Below are 16,887 nucleotides of genomic sequence, written 5' to 3' on the forward strand. Positions count from 1 at the left end.
TGTGATCACCCTAGAAAGGGAAAAGAATATTAAGTTGTCAAATTGCTGGTGCCTGAAGACACTGGCTGCACAGAAAAAGGAAAGAGCAAAGGAAAACAGTTCTGAGAATAGCCCTGATATAATGGAAAAGTGCTGAGGTTCTGATTCTTGCAGCCTAAACTAACAAATGTATTTTAGGCCTGGGAGGTAATAGTGGAGGAAAATGGTGCAGAAACAGTGATGTTTCCAGCAGTGGAGCTGTCTGCACAATAATTTGGGAGTGCAAAGAAAGGCAGAAAGGAAACATTTGTTCTCTAGGCTCTACCACCAGGCTGAGAAAAGGTGCAGGGAGGGCAAAATAAATATAGGAACAGAAGGAAAGATAACAGCACACAGTGGATGTGCTGGAAGGTAGAAGGCATGCAGTGCTTCACTAGAGCATGAAGGTGTTTAAAAGCAGCACTATAGTCTCTGGGGGCAAGAGGAGACATGGTCCTTCTGCTCAGGGAAACCAAGGGATGAGAATCTGAACCCCAGTGAGGAATGCGGCAAGTGGTGGTAAGTAAAAACTGCACTCGTGCCAGTGTGGATGCTGTGTGCAACTCCTGAGCTTACAACCTGCTTTGAGAGCAGTTGTTGCTCTGGGTACCTAAATGGGCTTGGTGATGGAGCTGCTGCTCTGTCCCTTCAAACAGTGGGCAGGATTTAAGGTTGATTCCTCACTCTGGTGCTGAGGATGTTCTGCCTGTGCAGGATGAACTGCAGCAGCTCGAGGAGCAATGTGGTGGGAAAGAGGTGGTGTTGGGTTTAGAGGAGAGGTGGATGATGTCTAAAGACCTACCCTAACTGGGAAATTGCTCTCCAGCATAGGCCAATCATGGCTATTGTAAAGAAGTACCCTGGCTTCAAAAGAACCTCTGATAAAAGGCCTGCTCTTTGCTGATAGCTCGATACCAAGTGGTACCATAATGCCATGAAAACACGTTGTTAGCAGGAGGAAGAGAGCAGCTTTTCTAGCAGGAAGCCAACAAAACCTGCTGTCTTGGGGCTTTGTAACTTGATGGTATTTGTTGATGTCTCCTTATCCAAACAGCTGCTGAGGTTTGGGGTCTCTTTCTTTCTTAAATATAGACTGCCCTTGTGCGATAAGGGCTGAGCACACATTACTGCTTTATCTCAAAAGCTGCCAAGCTGTGGGGCTCTGCCTGCCTTTTCAGGGCTGTCTATAAGAATATAATTACATATTCAGACCTCTGCTGCCTTTAAAACTTGGTCAGCAGGTGGGAGATGACAAACGAGGAGTTTTTTAAAGCATGAGTGCTGGTTTAGAAATAAAATGTCAGGGAACTGATGGGACAGCAAGAGGTTTTGGCAAGCAGGTGTATGATATCCCTGCAGCAGAGGGTTACTCAGGGGAATCAGGTTGATTCATCCAGCACCTGCCTTGGCTGAGTGGACAGCAGTGAGATCAAATGATGTGACTTGGCACAGGGACACTGCACGCCTTTGCTCTCCAGGCCACCGTGTCAAGTGCTCGCTGTGCCCAAAGCTGCATCTCTGCTCAGTGATGAGGCAGCTCCTGCTGGAGCGTGGCAGGATCCCTGGCTAAGCCCCTGCCAGCAAGTCATGGATCTTATCACAAAACGTGGAGAATGGGTAGGACTATCCCCCCCATCCCCACAGCAGAAGCAGGCTGTGCCACAGGGGTGTTTCTGCTGGAGGGAGCTGCAGGGGAGACTATTTACAAAGCAGGCAAGACTGGGAATGCCCTGCTCTCCCAGGTGCAAGGGCTGAGCCAACACCTTCTGAAACTCAGCGTGGTAACTCCCCACACCGGCAAGTGTGTTCAGTTTATTTACAGTAACGTTGCTTCTTAACAATTAAAAAAGACAGCTGATTCTCCTCTTACCTTTGCTGATGTAAATTAGGAACAAGTTACCGAAGCTAATGTAGCTCTAGTGGTGTGAGGGCAGAGTGAGCACGGTATGTGTGCTGTCTCTGCTCATTAGCCTCTCTTCTTGCCTAAAGGACTTTCTTGTTCTTATTTGTTATTGCTTACTTTGCTCATAGTGCAGAGGATTTGCAGGCTGTTGCTTTTGTGTAAGTAGCATATTTGCTTGCATGAACTGAGGTAAACATTGGTTTACTTCAAATGCTAAATTTGAACCTCAAAGTTGTATTGCCTTAAAAAGAAAAAAGCACACTAGCTCTAATGTATTAGCTCTGATGTATTCCTCTAAAGTGAGATTTCTTTTAACCTCCCCTTTCTGTTCAAAACTTTCCAAAAAGTCAATGGGAACTCTGAGAGTGAGTTTGTCTGACAATCATGTAGAGAACCAGCTCTCCTGGTTGAGCTCAGTGAGGCCAATTGCCTTTCCACAGCTGGCAGGGAGGAGATGGGAGCCTTCCTGGGCTGCTGATAAATACAAGGTGGAGCAAAGGGTGAATGACCACTGAACTTGGATCAGCAGAGGGGGAAAGGACACCTGGATGAGATGCTTGTGCTGATGGGATGGCAGAGAGGGGCTGAAACAGAGGAAAAGCGGTGAGTACTGCACTGATTTTTTAATTTTTCTACTGTTTACTACTGGGTTTGCAGCCTGTTTGGAATCAGGGAAAGGCAATGGCTTCTGTCTGTAAAATACCAGCTCAGGCAGAAAGCTGCCTTACAGTCTGTGTGATCCCGTGAGGTTACTGCTCAGTGCTGAGGCTTTTTGGTGATTTTTGTGTAGTGTGCTCAGCCCAGAGGGCACTTCTCTGTGTGCCCTTCCCGGGGGTTCCCCAGTGAGGGCTCTGCAGTGCTGGGTTGTGGGTGAGCTGGACTCACGTGTGTTCGGTTCAGCTCACATTCACCACTGACCTAGAAAAGCGTCTGGCACTGCACAGCCACAGCAGGACAGGAAACAACTCAGGGGCAGAGAAAGAACCAGCAATTACACACTCCTGGAGCATATTACCATATTATCTATTTCGTTATCCTATCTTCTGTTTTCTGCACTTTAAGTTAATTGCTTATGAAGGGCAGTGTTCTTTGCAACATTTTGATTGCTGTTAATGCCGCCAATGCTCAAAGCTGTCTGGTTTTTTGGAAAGCATGTTTGTTTATGCCTGTTGTAACTGGTGGTGTGCTGGACATCCAGCCAATCTATAGCAGCATCCCTCTCCTGTCAAACTTCTTTATTAGCATCTCTGTTGTCATAACTCACAGTCCAACGATTGACTTCTCTGACTTAGTTGCTTCATGCAGAAAACGTCTCAATTCAGAATGAGAACAGGGGGATCTAATCATGGGCCCTATTTTCCAATACTTGGTTTTGGCAAAATCCAGACATGACTTAAGATCTGTGTAAAACTGTCTCTCTAAAGAAAACTAAAAAAGCAAATCAAGTAAAAATCACAATGTCTAGTGCTATTATATTAATATTTAGTCAAGTATGGAACCTAAATCACAGAATTGTTTAGGCTGGAAAAGACCCCCAAGACCATTGAGTCCAACTATAGAACCAGTCCCGAAATCTTCATGCAGATTATCTTCCTAGATACTCATTGGCTTTGCAGTCCTATGTGTGTGATGACAGAGGATGCTTTTCAATTGAGTTACCTGAATTTGCTTTATAGCCCTTCACAGTCCTGCAGATCCACTTGGTAATGTTTGTTTTAGAAAAATTTGTCTCCATGCAGTCTAGATGTTCAGAATACCAAACATAACTTTTTAATTTTTTTTTTTTTTTTTTTTGACAGACTGCTTTTTCTCCATGAAACCAGTTTGATTACTTATGTCCTTAAAGTTCAGCACACATTCAGGTGATTTACTGCTTTGGAGTACCTAAATATCTGTATATATTAAAAGTATTCCACCCCTCTCAACTCATGATGTCCAGATTTGGAAAACACAAAATTTGCTCATTACTTATTCTTCTATTTCCCAGCTCAATTCTTTCAGTCCTAAATGACAAAATAACCACTTTATGTAGGTTTTTGGATTGGGTTTTTTATAAAATTTGGAAATATAAAATGTGTAAAAAATACCAATTTATTTCGCTTTATGACTTTACTTTTTTTTATCACACTTACAGGATGTGTAACACAACAACAGTAGCCAGATCATTGCAAGACCTAGCAAAATACAAATACAAACTACAAATGAGAATTCATTTGTCTAGAAAGCCTTTTTCTTTCTTCATTTCTTAGATTTGACAGCTCTCCTCTCTGAACGACATTTTGACTATTATGGTTTAAAAATAAGGTACTGAAGGGTTGTTTTCTTCTTGAGCCACAACATGTAATTATGCGAGGAAGAAAAAGATCCTGCACAAAGACTGCACTTCCTCAGATCAGCATGAACAGTATCTGCTCTCAAACTTCATTATGAGAACGCCAAATGTTCTCTCCATAGCAGAGCCCATGGCAGTAGGAGCTTTATTGTAGTTTCCCTTAGCAAGTGTTGATGGATTTATGGAGGGCTTCATTAAATATAGGCTTAAAGGATATCCGCTATCGCCCACTTGTCAAAAGGAGAAATAATATCAAAGCCATGCGTGCAGATCAGAGCTGCAGGTGTTAACAGTGCATGATAATCTGGGAGTGTTTAACTCCCCAATTAATTGCAGTGGTCTTGTCTGAGCCCAGACGTTTAAAAGATAAATTTAAAAGATGAATGCACCTCGTGTAGGCTGGGGGCACACATACAATGATACCACATTGCTAATGGTTCGTGTTTCAGCGTCCCACTTTGTGTTTCTTTGCTCTGAAATGCTCCTTCCCCGTGCCGGCTCCGTGTGCGTGCGGAGCTGAGCCTTGGGAACGGGCAGCTTTTGGGTGTTTGTTCCGATTTTGAGGGATTGAATGTCACAGTCCAAGCTTGTTTCAGTACTGCTGCGAGGAGGAGTGATGTTTCAGCACACCAAACCCTCCCTGCTGGTCGCTGGTGGGAGGGAGTCAGGAGCTCGGGGAGATACCGCAGTGTACGAGCACAGCTCCTGCAGGGCTGCAAGTTTGCAAACCCTTAGCAACCAAATCCCTGCTCCTGCCCACTGCCTTCCTTTTACAAATGGTGCAGCTGCAAACACAGCCCTGAAACAAAGCTCCAAATACCGTGTGCAATGGGCTACACTTTCAGACAAAGAGGGTGCACCCTGGTATTTGTAAAACATGCACTTATGAAATCAGATAATAACAGGTACAAAGAATAATGGCACAACTCTGATTGCCTGTGGAATCATAAACATTTTGTTCAACCAGTTGTGCACACCTTTAGTCTGAGCCAACTCCTTAGATGTCAGAATTATCTATAATTTGATACTCATGCTTAGGGAAAAAACTAAATGTAGTTCCAAAACTGAATTAATCTTTCAGCATATAAAATGTCTAACAGAATATCATTATTATGACCTTCCTCTGTGTTCATCAAAGAAAAAAAAGCAAAACTAGAGTCCTATTCATAAAAAGCTCAATTATTTATTTAGTAGCACAACTATAATGGAAGAAAATTTATAGCACATTGTGCCAAAGAGGTAATGAGTACAATTTGCAAGTGCATTGTCAAAACCACCCATCCATTGTTTGAGTGGGAAACTGGCACGAGGACTTGCTCCTTGGAGGAATATGGGCACACCTCCAAAATACAGTTTATTTACATGTTCTTTAATCACTGGAGCTTAGAGACCTGGATGCATTTGAGGATCAATGAAAGCCATTGGAAGGCATCACCTGTGGGTGAGGAGCTGCTGTCGTGGGCACAGAGCGGGAGACAAAGCCACGGGGACAAGGAGGTGGCAGAGCTCTGTATCACAGAGGTACTGTGGAGAACTGGAGGAGAAAGGCAAAAGATAAGGCTGGAAAGGCTTCTAAAACCACTGGGGACCATGATGGTACAGGGCCATGGACATAGAAATTTCTGTTTGATTTAGGCACACCCTGGAGCCAGTTGTGTTCATAGGCTGTGCTTTGCCAGGTTGAGCTTCCCCTTGTGTTTGTGAGCTTGAATGTCAGATCACAAGAGACTCAAGATCACTCAGTGCATAAAACATAACTCTACTGGCAAAGCAAGTGCTTGTGCTACCTGCTCTGGGAAAAGAGATTAAATCATCCCAATCAACAACTTGGTAGTTTTAGACAACCCTTCGCATTAAAAATGAGAGCTCAACTTTGGACTTGCCAATAATCAGTTTCTTGGTTTGAAATGGGATTTACAATGTGCAGAGGTGAGAACACTGACAGCATTCGATGAACTGTCCCTACAGGACAACCTCAGAGGAGGCCAAGTGGTCCAGAACTGATTGTAAGACAAATCCCTTGGTGGGGATGAGGGGGAGCAGGGAGGAGTATGAAACTGCTTGCTGTGCTGTTAATTTAATCATCTGGGAGGAAAAAAAGTCCTGGGAGAAAAAAAAACCAAAACAGAGATAATGATTTAAAATGATGGAAAATAAATGAGCTCCTTTTAATTAGCAGTGATGCAGTATGAATTTTGCAGCTTGCAGGGCTCCTTTGTGAGCCTCGAGTTATGTGCTTGTAAAAATAAAGCATCAGAACAATCCAGTGGCATCAGAAAAACCAAAATAGGTTTTATTTCACTTGATGTAACAAATCTAACTTCCCAGTTCTGGGCTAGAGGTTTTCCCTTGGGCATTCCTTCTCAACAGGCAAATGAAAATCAAAGGCTTGGAAACCAGGAGAGCTTGTACCTGCTGTGAGTGGTGAAATCACAAGTGAAATCTTTACAGCAAATCTAATGTTATGCCAGAAATACATCAAGGAGTGGGTTTAGCCCATTGGGTTACAGCCTAGTCTAGATCCTTCAGAGTGATTTTCTAACTAAAAATCGAAAGTGTTTCAATACAAGGCAGAAAATCAGAGTGCCCGTAAGGGAGGCTTTGAAAGTTTGTTTGGCTCCTCAGATGCTGTGTGAGTAAGTCTGCAGCCTGCAGTGCATCCCTTTGCTCCTCTTTTAGGATTCCTGGGGCTGAGTCAGTCAGTTGTTTGTCCTCCCACGTTCTTGGATGTTGGAGCTGGGCCATGTGCAGAAATGATGGGGAGGAAGTTTAGCTGCTCCATGTGAAGGAGGGATGTCATTAATTTCTGTCCAATCACAAAGCTATGAAGGGCCAAAATGTGATACTTAAAAGAATGATGGATGTTTTAAAATCCAGTGCCACTTTCACCTCAAAGCAAGTACCAGTGGCATTTGATACGTTTTATTTTAACCTAGGCTAGAGGTTAGGACTGGCATTTCAGCCAGGTACAGCATCAGGCCAGTGGTTTTGTGGCAATGGTGTGACTAGTTTGGGTCAAGTACAATGTCCTGTTTAGGTTCTTCAGTTGCTCCTTTTATTAAATCATCATTTGCAGTGAATTCTATCATCCTATCTTTTCTTTCATATGAAAAAAATATTTCTGATGTTGAATATGAGAAAAAATGGAGCAAATATCTTTCATGAGCTGAAGGGTTTGTGGGAGGAGAAGGGATTTCTGTTTCTACTTCAGTTGTCCCCATGAGGGAATAAGAACAGTAGATTGAGAAATAAGAAATTAAAACATGGTATTACTTAATTGAAATACAGCCTAAAAGTCAGTTCTACAAAAAGTTTTGTAATAAGACAGCCCTAGTCAGGATGGCATTGGAAATATCTGCCTAAACAGTCTCAGTGCTGGTGCCTGAAGCTGGTGTAACTGTTCATTGCATTGCTGAAATATCCTCATTACAAAATGTTAGGATGACTCTGCTTCAACTGTAAGGGAAAATTAAATGACAATTGCTGGTGTAATCCATAGTGTAACCTGAGCTAGAGCACAGTGAGGGATGGAAAGAAAAAAGCTGCCCAGAAAATCTGATGTGACTCATTCTTCTTTGCTCTCTTTTTTTACATATATTATTTTGAGTTCTTTTTTTGATAGTCTTCATTTTTCATTGGGAAGGTACTATTAACTATATTTAAGATTACCCTTGAGCTCATTTTAAGATATATGCAAACATCCCTCATCTTAAAGAAAGCCGGTCAGTTTGGTATATGCTACTTTCTAGTATGTTAAAAAAGAAAAAAAAAAAAAAGGGTGATTTTGAACTTACTCTTGGGCTTACCCACTCATCCTCTGCCGTTGCTTATTGTGACTGGTGTTTTAGTTCTGCAGGGTATTGAGGTTATTTGTCAAACAAAGGGTTTTGCAGGCTGTTTGTAAAGGGATGAGAAATAAGCTGCCCATGCACTAGAAAGGGATTCAGATTTTTTGGTGACTGCGAGTGTAAGGTGCTGAGCTGGATGTGCAGATCTGACTGTTTCATACGATCTTTACCTGCGCTGGGCATTTCCTCCATCTGTAGAGGTGCACCAGGGTAAATTTGGGTGGTTTATGACAGGAAGAAGCTCCTCTGGCACAAGTGACAGCCCCCAGCATGTTTCTGCCCTCACTGCTGTGGCTGTGCAGGTGGTGAGAGCAAACTTGGATGGGTGATGCCCACAGGGCTGGAGCCTCTATCCAAAGCACCTGCAACAGCCACCTCCACAACTACTGCTCAGTGCAGGCAGGGCTTCAGCAAAGGTCTGTCACCCACATGTTGATTCCCCTCGAAGCAAATCTGCCTGAAGAAGCCTTGGATCCAAGCCCATGCCCTCCCAGGGCTGCAGGGCTCTCGCTAGTGCTGCCTGGCTGTTCCCAGGCTGTGCTCAGCATCCAGCTCCTAATGGGATTTGATTGGAATAAATAAATAAATCGAGGAGCTCTTCCAGGCAGATGCTGTAAAACCAGCCCTTTTTGCAGAGCTGATGTAGAGCACAGCCACAAAGAGAAGAAAGCATCAGAGAGGAACGTGAGGAAGTGATTTGCAAGGCATGGGGGCTGGTACCCCTGGACCACCTGTGACATAGGGCCATGGCCTCACCAGTTACTCAGTTGGAAGCAGTTTTTTCTTTGTAACTGTTGCTGACATTTTTTTCAGTCACTTGGTGGTTTTCTCCACTGACACAGTTCTGGTGGCTGAGCAGATACCATTACCCTGTTAGACTTCCCTCTTTGTGGTTTCCTAGATGTGCTTTAGGATTCCACATTGTAAGAAGGATATGTTATATGAATATTTATCTTGACCAATTTTTTTCTTGATAGTATCACTAGGAGAGTGTAAGTCATTTGACCAGGACCATTGCAGTACCAGTTTCTCTCATCTGCCCTATGAAATATCTTTGTCACTTGAGATGAGTGGATGGTGAAGATGAAGCAGGTGTCAAAGGCATGTAGGGCAGAGTTTTGCTGGGACAGGAATGTGAAGCAACCATGAAGAAAAGATCATGGTGGCATCCAGGACCCCTGCCTGATAAAATACAAAGCACATATTTCAGCTTTTGTAACCCAGTGCTTTTTCTGAATCTGACTTGTACACTTGCATTTCATAAAGATTTGGTCACCATGAATGCGAAGAAATGTGTGAAGTCATAAATAGAAAAGCTGGAGCAATTTGTGCCTAAATTGGCAGAGGAAATCTGAATTGGGATCCAGAAATAAGTGTTGCCAGGAGTGGGTGAAGGTCACTGAGCAAGAGGGGTGTGAGGAGCAGTAGCCCCATAAAGCACAGTCGTGTAACGTGAGTGGAGGGATGGTATAAAGAAGGGCAGATCAAGCTCGGAGCCAGTGCTGGCTGCGCAAGGCTGAGGGAGGACACATGGGATGTGCAGCAGATCTTTGCCCTGGGGTGAAGGTGAGGAGCCCTAAGATGCGGAGGTGCTGGGCACAGGTGGGCACCAGGGCTGGTACGGGAGTGTCGGATCCCAAGAGATGATCAGAAACGGAGATGGGGTGCGAGGAGATGGGGCAGGATGAGGCGGAGCATCCCAGGTGCTGGCTTGGGGTAGAGCAGGTGCCGGTCGAGGGCAGGGCAGGGTAGGGAAGGGCTGGGCTGGGCTGGATTGGGCTTGGCTGGGCAGGGCTGCCCGGACCAGGGCGAAGCGGACCCGAGCCCGCAGAACCGAACAGAGCCGGGCGCTCCAGGATAGGCGGGCGGGGGGACAGTCGCGACCCGCAGCCCGGTACCCCGGGAGGAGACACCCGGCCCCGGTGCCGGCGCGGAGGGCGGAGCGGGCGGCGGGGCGGGCGCGGCACCTGCGTGCTGGGAGGCGGCGGCGCCGGGCGGCCCCTCGGCGCTGCCGCCAGACGGCGGCGGGCCCGGCTCGGCGCTGCTGGGAGCGCATCCCGCCCGCTCCGCTCCGCTCCGCCCCGGCACCGCGGCCATGACCGACAACATCCCGCTGCAGCCCGTCCGCCAGAAGAAGCGCATGGACAGCAAGCACCGCGGCGGGTGAGCCGAGCCGGGGGGGCAGCGCGGTGTTGGTGCTGCGGGGCGGGCGGCGCGACCCCCGGGGCGGTGGCGGGGCCGCGCTCGGGACGCTCTGCGGGATGCGCGGGGCGGGCGGGGCGCGGGGGCGGCCGCGCTGCGAGCCCCGGGAGGGGGAGGAGGAGGAGGAGGAAGGGCAGGCAGGAGGCAGGCGGGTGCTGACAGGTTGTTCCTGACGCCATTGCCTGGCACGCCCGGGCGCAGGGCAGGATCGTGCGGGGCGGCGCGGGGAGCGGGGACAGCCCCGGCAGCCCCTCGCGGGGGGACAGGGCGGCCTGGCCGGCCCGCACCGCATCCCCAGCCCCGCACAGCCCGCGGACAAAGCCCTGCCCGGGCGGCAGCCGGGGGTCGCGGCCGAGGGGGGCACCCGCCCTGCCCGAGTCCTGCTTGTCATCCATCCCCGCTGCGCGCATGGCTCGGGGCTGGAGAATCCCTCGGCCTTGGACCATAAATGGTGTGTGTGGATCTGTAACAAAGGCCCTCCCTGGAAGCTCTGATTAACTGTATCAGCTACAGCAATACAATATCCTTGGTGTGCGATGTTGCAATATCCTGAGTGTGGGCTGCGTTCCTGAAGGAGATGCGTGTATATATTTGTACTGGTATCCCCCTGCAGGAAGTTAAATAAGAAAAATGGTCCTTTAATACTATTTCGTTATGAAATTGCACCACTATGCAGACAGGTTGGCTTGCACACAGTGGGATATACAGGGTATCCAAGTTACCTGGCTGTCAGTTACTGCTGCATTTCATTTGTCCCTAGATAATTTTTTTTTTTAACTGGGTGATTTGTATTAGCAAAATAAACCAAAACATCTAAGGAAATCCTCACTGTTAGAACAAGGGGAAATATTTACATTTTCCTTGTTTGTTATGGCTTTGGTTGATAGTTTTCATTCAGATTCCTGTAATTGACGTTGTTGTATATAGTTTATTCAGTATTAGAATTATGCACTGTTTGTGTAACTGACGTGGCAGTGCCAGTTGAGCTGGAGGAGTGTGTGATGCAGCAAGTAATTCCCCAGTGCCTGTGTCACATGCATCACCGAGCAAGTACCACAAGGTGCAGCCACCATGGCATTACATTTGGTGACGTGATTGAAGGGATCAGGGAGAGGTGAAGGCCTGAGAAATTTCTCAAAGCTTCTTGAGTGATTTCTTTTCCAGAAGTTCTCTAATCTCTACCAAGACCCTCTTGGGTGTTACAATGTGGTTAGTACTGTCTAACAGAGATTGCCCTCATCTAACCTAAGCTATGGTTTGTTGGGCTCTACCTGATTAGCAATCACAGAGATGGTTGCCAGTGTTAGTGAAAAATTTTGGCAGCACATGAAGGGAGATTGCCTAGGATTTTTCTCCATAGCAGTTGAAATAACTTGCGTTTGGGATTTCTGTTTGGTGTGGTAACTGCTGGGGATGGGACTTGTCATATGTAAGGGACCCTTGTTTTACTGATGAGTAGCCTGTGACCTGTGAGTAGTTTGGTCAAATGACAGTGTGGATAAGAAAGCATTGAAGTCAAGCAATGTACTGTAAACCAAAGAAGAGATCAGCCAGCAGCAGGGTCCCTGGTGACACATCCAGAACAGTGTCCTGGGAATTCTAAGCCATAATCAAGACCTCCTTTTTTCTCTTCCCTCTGAGGAAAAACACAAACAAAAGCCATCCAAGTTATGTTCCTTGCTACATGTGAAAACCCAGGGATAAGCAAATCTTGAAAGGCTTCACCTTAGCATAGCCTTTACTCACTTCTACTGTGGGGGTTTTCCCCCTGCCAGTGGGGCCAAGTTCTCAGACAGAGATTTTTGTCACTGTGGTCTGTCTGGAATGGGGAGCAAATTTCTGGCCATGTACTGAAGGAATTTGTAGACATCTTTGCTTCTGTTAACACAGTAATGAGAAATGCCTAATTCTCATGTAGGGCAGGTGTCATCCAGCAAGGCTTTCATTACCCTCAACCTTTCACATACTTTGAGGAGAAGCCAGGGAGGAACTCGCTCAGTAGCCTTGCAGAGATGAATGATGGCTCACAAGGCTGAGGTCTGTGTCACAGAGAAGCCATGTGCTTAATGAACCAAGTGGCAGCTGTGGTTATCTGTTCCTGAGCATGACTTTAATGTGGCTCTTCCTTGCTTCCATCAAAGGCTAAGCTCCAAATTCTGCAGCTGTGTGCCTTGGATTCAGCCATGTTCTCCCAAATGCTTTGCAGCGCTCTGGAAACCACTGTGAGCTATGTGCCAGCTAGGAGGGAAGGACGGCATTAATTACAAAGGGACTGTTGGTGGCACGGCAAGTGAACCTGAGCTTCCCAGGGGCCGAGTTCTTCTGGGAAGGAAAGCTACAAGTTCCTGAAGAGCCCCAGGTGCCCCGTTCGGCACATGACACGAGTTTTTCCCTAAATAGCTCATGGTGTCAGTCCACAATCCTGCAAGGCTTTTTTTGAAACCAGCAAACTGCTGCGCTCTTGCTGCTGCTACAATGTAAAAGGCCTTGATCCAGAAACGTGGGGGGAAGGATGGGGATTGGGGCGTGGAAGGAGGAGCTCTTCAGTAACGCTCCGTGAGGCTGTTCCACTGTACATGCCTGTGTACTCTGGCTCTGTTTAAAATGGCAAATTCCATTTCAAAGTCAACAGAGAGAGATGGGAGCTCCTGCCCTCCATCTGCCTGCGTGTGGGTGTGCCTTGGCACGTGCAGAGCTGGGCTGCTTTCCCACAGCCGAGCTGTTTTGCTGGATGGCAGGGGTGGGCTGCAGGAATAGCAGCTCTCCTGGCCCCTTCCTGAGCCACAGCAGCTGTGCCAGTGCACGGCCTGAGATGGGAATGTTCAGAATGTTTCATGTGGAATGTTTGACGTGGAGGTGCATAAAACAGGCTAGGCAGTTTTGCATGGCTCTGGATTTCTTTGTCCATGAAAAATTCGTTATATGGTTTGGAAATAATGTCATGTGGGAGGTTGGTTTGTATATTAAAGGTGCCAAGGACTTACTGGCACAGCCCATGAGGGTCATAGAAACATCATCTGAGAAATGTACCTGTTTTAAAAGTGACTAAATATGTCAATGAACTTCAGCACTAATTTGACAAATACTACCACCGTATTAGACAAATGTGGGACGATTTTTCCATTAGGTTTGTTTTGCATGAAAAATGCTTATGAAAGCATTTTTCACTTGATCTTCAAATACTTCTCCGTCAAACACGCTGCTTTTGTAAATAAAACCTGCTTTTTGGTAATGGCTGTTCATCTGGCATCTGACATTCAATCTGTCATATTGCTGCTTCTTACATCATCACTAAGGATGCATGTTTGTAAGCAAACACAGTCCTAAGTGAAGTACAGAGCAAACCTGTTCTTCAGCACCTCCCATTCATTTAGATCCCTGTGCAGATTAAGGAACACGTCATTTATAGGACTCAACGTTTCAGATACAGTTCACATCTAATGAAATGCTTTTGAGTGGTTGTGACTTTATTTGGAGATTTGTGAGCTTGTTTCTTCTTTATTTTTGCCAAGTTATGATTTAAAATGTGAATAGCACAGTGCTGTAAAAGCTGCCCTATGTAAGCTGCCTTCATGTATTTTTCATGTTCTTTCTATAAGGTGATCATTTTTAAGAGTTCATGGTTTGCCCTGACTTGCTAGTTTATTATACTTCAGTATAATTTATTACATTGCAGTAACTGTTCTTCAATACTTCAAAAATGGAGAAGGAGAAATGTTTAGGAATGTGTATTCATTCCTAAACTTTTTTAGAAAACTGCTCATATTTCTGTAACTTTGTGATTTGTGTTCCTGGAAAATGTGTATTAATTTTATCAGCATTTCTAAGCAGTGATGTAAACTTTCAGCTGCTTTTCCGGACAATCTTTCCCTTTCAAGGCTGTTGTCTTCTGATTTCTTGATGACAAGTGTTTTATTATTCCTAATAATGCCAATGGTTCTCTGCCAGAAACGTTCTCCTGTGACACTGCCCTTGCCCTGAGCAGAAAACTTTGGAGTAATGTGATGGCCTGAGCATCCCCTTCCCTCATCATCTGGGTCTCTGAGCTTGATACTTAAAAACAGGGGTGGCATCCAAAGAAAGAGTAGGTCACAGAACTACACAATGCCTGTAGGCAAAATTCTTTTGGGGGAAATGAGTAAGTTAACTGGAAAAAGGACTTTTAATTTAATGAGCACGAGGCTAATCTGAAAACACGTTTGTACTTTGGTTCTGGTATTTGTCAAATTTTTGTTTGTTTTTTTTTTTTAGGTTAAGATTATTCAGTTTTAAGAGGAGAAAGGGAAGAGTGTCTGACATGTTCCTTGTTAGGGTGACCACCCATCTTTCTACTTCTTCTTTCCCTTTTGCTCTCAGTATGAGCTGTGTTTTGTCCCCCCATCATGTGGGTCTCCCATGTTGGATATTTAGCAGTAAATGTGCTTGTGGACATTGGTGTTTGCTTGCATTGCAACATCCATCAGGTGTGACACAGAAAAGGCTCAGGCAGTGGGACTTTCCTGCCAGTGCATGAACCTGCCCTGAAACTGTGAAAACACAATCTGCCACTGCAGCAGCTCCTTTTCTTTGCAAAGTGCTTTCTAAGGCTCACAGATGTCATATAGAGGATCTTAAAGCAGAAATAAGGAGCTTATTAATGTGTTCTTCCCCAGTGAAGTTTAAGACATCGTTGAGAAGTTAAATGTAAAAATTATGGCAAGTGAATATCTTTGGAAGGAGTGATAAACATCTGCCTGTAAGAACGAGCACATTGTTCTGTGCTTGAGAAATGTCTGTGTTTTTACAAAAAATTTCGTTTTCTATCTTATTTCAGCAAGCCACGGGCTGGCACTTGAGGAATGAGTGGGTAAGATAACATTCCTGCTATCCCAGGTTTTGGATGGTGGGTTTCTGCCCTGTGCCAGCCAGCAGAACACAAGAGGGAAAACCAAGGTCATAGAGTAGGTGAGAGTTAAATGCCAGTGCTGGGGTTGACCAGGTGCCTTCCTACCAAAAATTCTTTGAATGACTGCGGGGTAAAAGTCAGCATTTGCCAGGATTTTCAGGCACTGGTGCCTGAGTTCCTGGCTGAGGCTGCAGCTGTGGAGGAGACTCCCAGCCCATGACGTGATGGGATTCCTGAGTGCTGATGAACCTCCCCAGTCAGTGTTGCAACTTGTGACTCTGGGAGTGCTGGTTGTAGTATTATTCAGTTTTAAGAGGAGAAAGGGAAGAGTGTCTGACATGTTCCTTGTTAGGGTGACCACCCATCTTTCTACTTCTTCTTTCCCTTTTGCTCTCAGTATGAGCTGTGTTTTGTCCCCCCATCATGTGGGTCTCCCATGTTGGATATCTAGCAGTAAATGTGCTTGTGGACATTGGTGTTTGCTTGCATTGCAACATCCATCAGGTGTGAGACAGAAAAGGCTCAGGCAGTGGGACTTTCCTGCCAGTGCATGAACCTGCCCTGAAACTGTGAAAACACAATCTGCCACTGCAGCAGCTCCTTTTTTTGCAAAGTGCTTTCTAAGGCTCACAGATGTCATATAGAGGATCTTAAAGCAGAAATAAGGAGCTTATTAATGTGTTCTTCCCCAGTGAAGTTTAAGACATCGTTGAGAAGTTAAATGTAAAAATTATGGCAAGTGAATATCTTTGGAAGGAGTGATAAACATCTGCCTGTAAGAACGAGCACATTGTTCTGTGCTTGAGAAATGTCTGTGTTTTTACAAAAAAATTCATTTTCTATCTTATTTCAGCAAGCCACGGGCTGGCACTTGAGGAATGAGTGGGTGAGATAACATTCCTGCTATCCCAGGGTTTGGATGGTGGGTTTCTGCCCTGTGCCCAGCCAGCAGAACACAAGAGGGAAAAACAAGGTCATAGAGTAGGTGAGAGTTAAATGCCAGTGGTGGGGTTGACCAGGTGCCTTCCTACCAAAAATTCTTTGAATGACTGCGGGGTAAAAGTCAGCATTTGCCAGGATTTTCAGGCACTGGTGCCTGAGTTCCTGGCTGAGGCTGCAGCTGTGGAGGAGACTCCCAGCCCATGACGTGATGGGATTCCTGAGTGCTGATGAACCTCCCCAGTCAGTGTTGCAACTTGTGACTCTGGGAGTGCTGGTTGTAGTATTGTGTTCATTGGTTGGGTGGTTTTTTTTTTGTTTTTTTTTTTTTTGTTGTTGTTGTTTGGTTTGGGTTGGGTTTTTTTTTGTTGTTGGGTTTTTCTCATTTTGTTTTGTTTTGGTTTGGTTTTTTTGGTTTTTGTTTAATTAAATCCTTTACATATAAGCCTCTTGCTGAAAGGCAGTGCAGGAGACTTTATAGTGAAAATGCTGGATATTCTTTACCTGAGCATTGATAATACTGATATTTGCCTTCAAAACTTGCTGGGCAGGAAGTTTTGTCGTTTGTTTGTTTAATTAGGTTTCCAGTTTGCTTTCCCTGTAATTCAGGAGGTTGCAAAAACTGTGACTTGAGCCAGGCAGGAATTTCACAAACGTGTTATTTTTACACAGCAGATTCTCCCATGCCCTTTCTTGCTTTTACTTGGGGATGCATTATTTTTAGGTTGTTTCTTAAACCTTATAGTAACACAGCATTTGT

General features: G+C 45.5%; 1 protein-coding gene across 2 annotated transcripts in view; it reads left to right on the forward strand.

The window, feature by feature from the left end:
• The first annotated feature begins 10,096 nt into the window (after positions 1-10,096).
• The window catches only part of ATP9A (ATPase phospholipid transporting 9A (putative)), a 56,631-nt gene continuing 49,840 nt past the window's right edge, over positions 10,097-16,887 (forward strand). For both annotated transcript variants that reach the window (XR_007628742.1, XM_050313484.1), the window contains exon 1: positions 10,097-10,264. Coding sequence is in view for 1 of the 2 variants with exons in the window: in XM_050313484.1 (XP_050169441.1) it covers positions 10,197-10,264 (68 nt within the window). In the remaining variant the exon portion in view is untranslated. The remainder of the gene's footprint in view (positions 10,265-16,887) is intronic.

The sequence above is a fragment of the Myiozetetes cayanensis genome, unplaced genomic scaffold (genome assembly GCF_022539395.1).
Source record: "Myiozetetes cayanensis isolate MyiCay16 unplaced genomic scaffold, myiCay2020 scf19, whole genome shotgun sequence".
NCBI classification, from domain to species: Eukaryota; Metazoa; Chordata; class Aves; order Passeriformes; family Tyrannidae; genus Myiozetetes; species Myiozetetes cayanensis.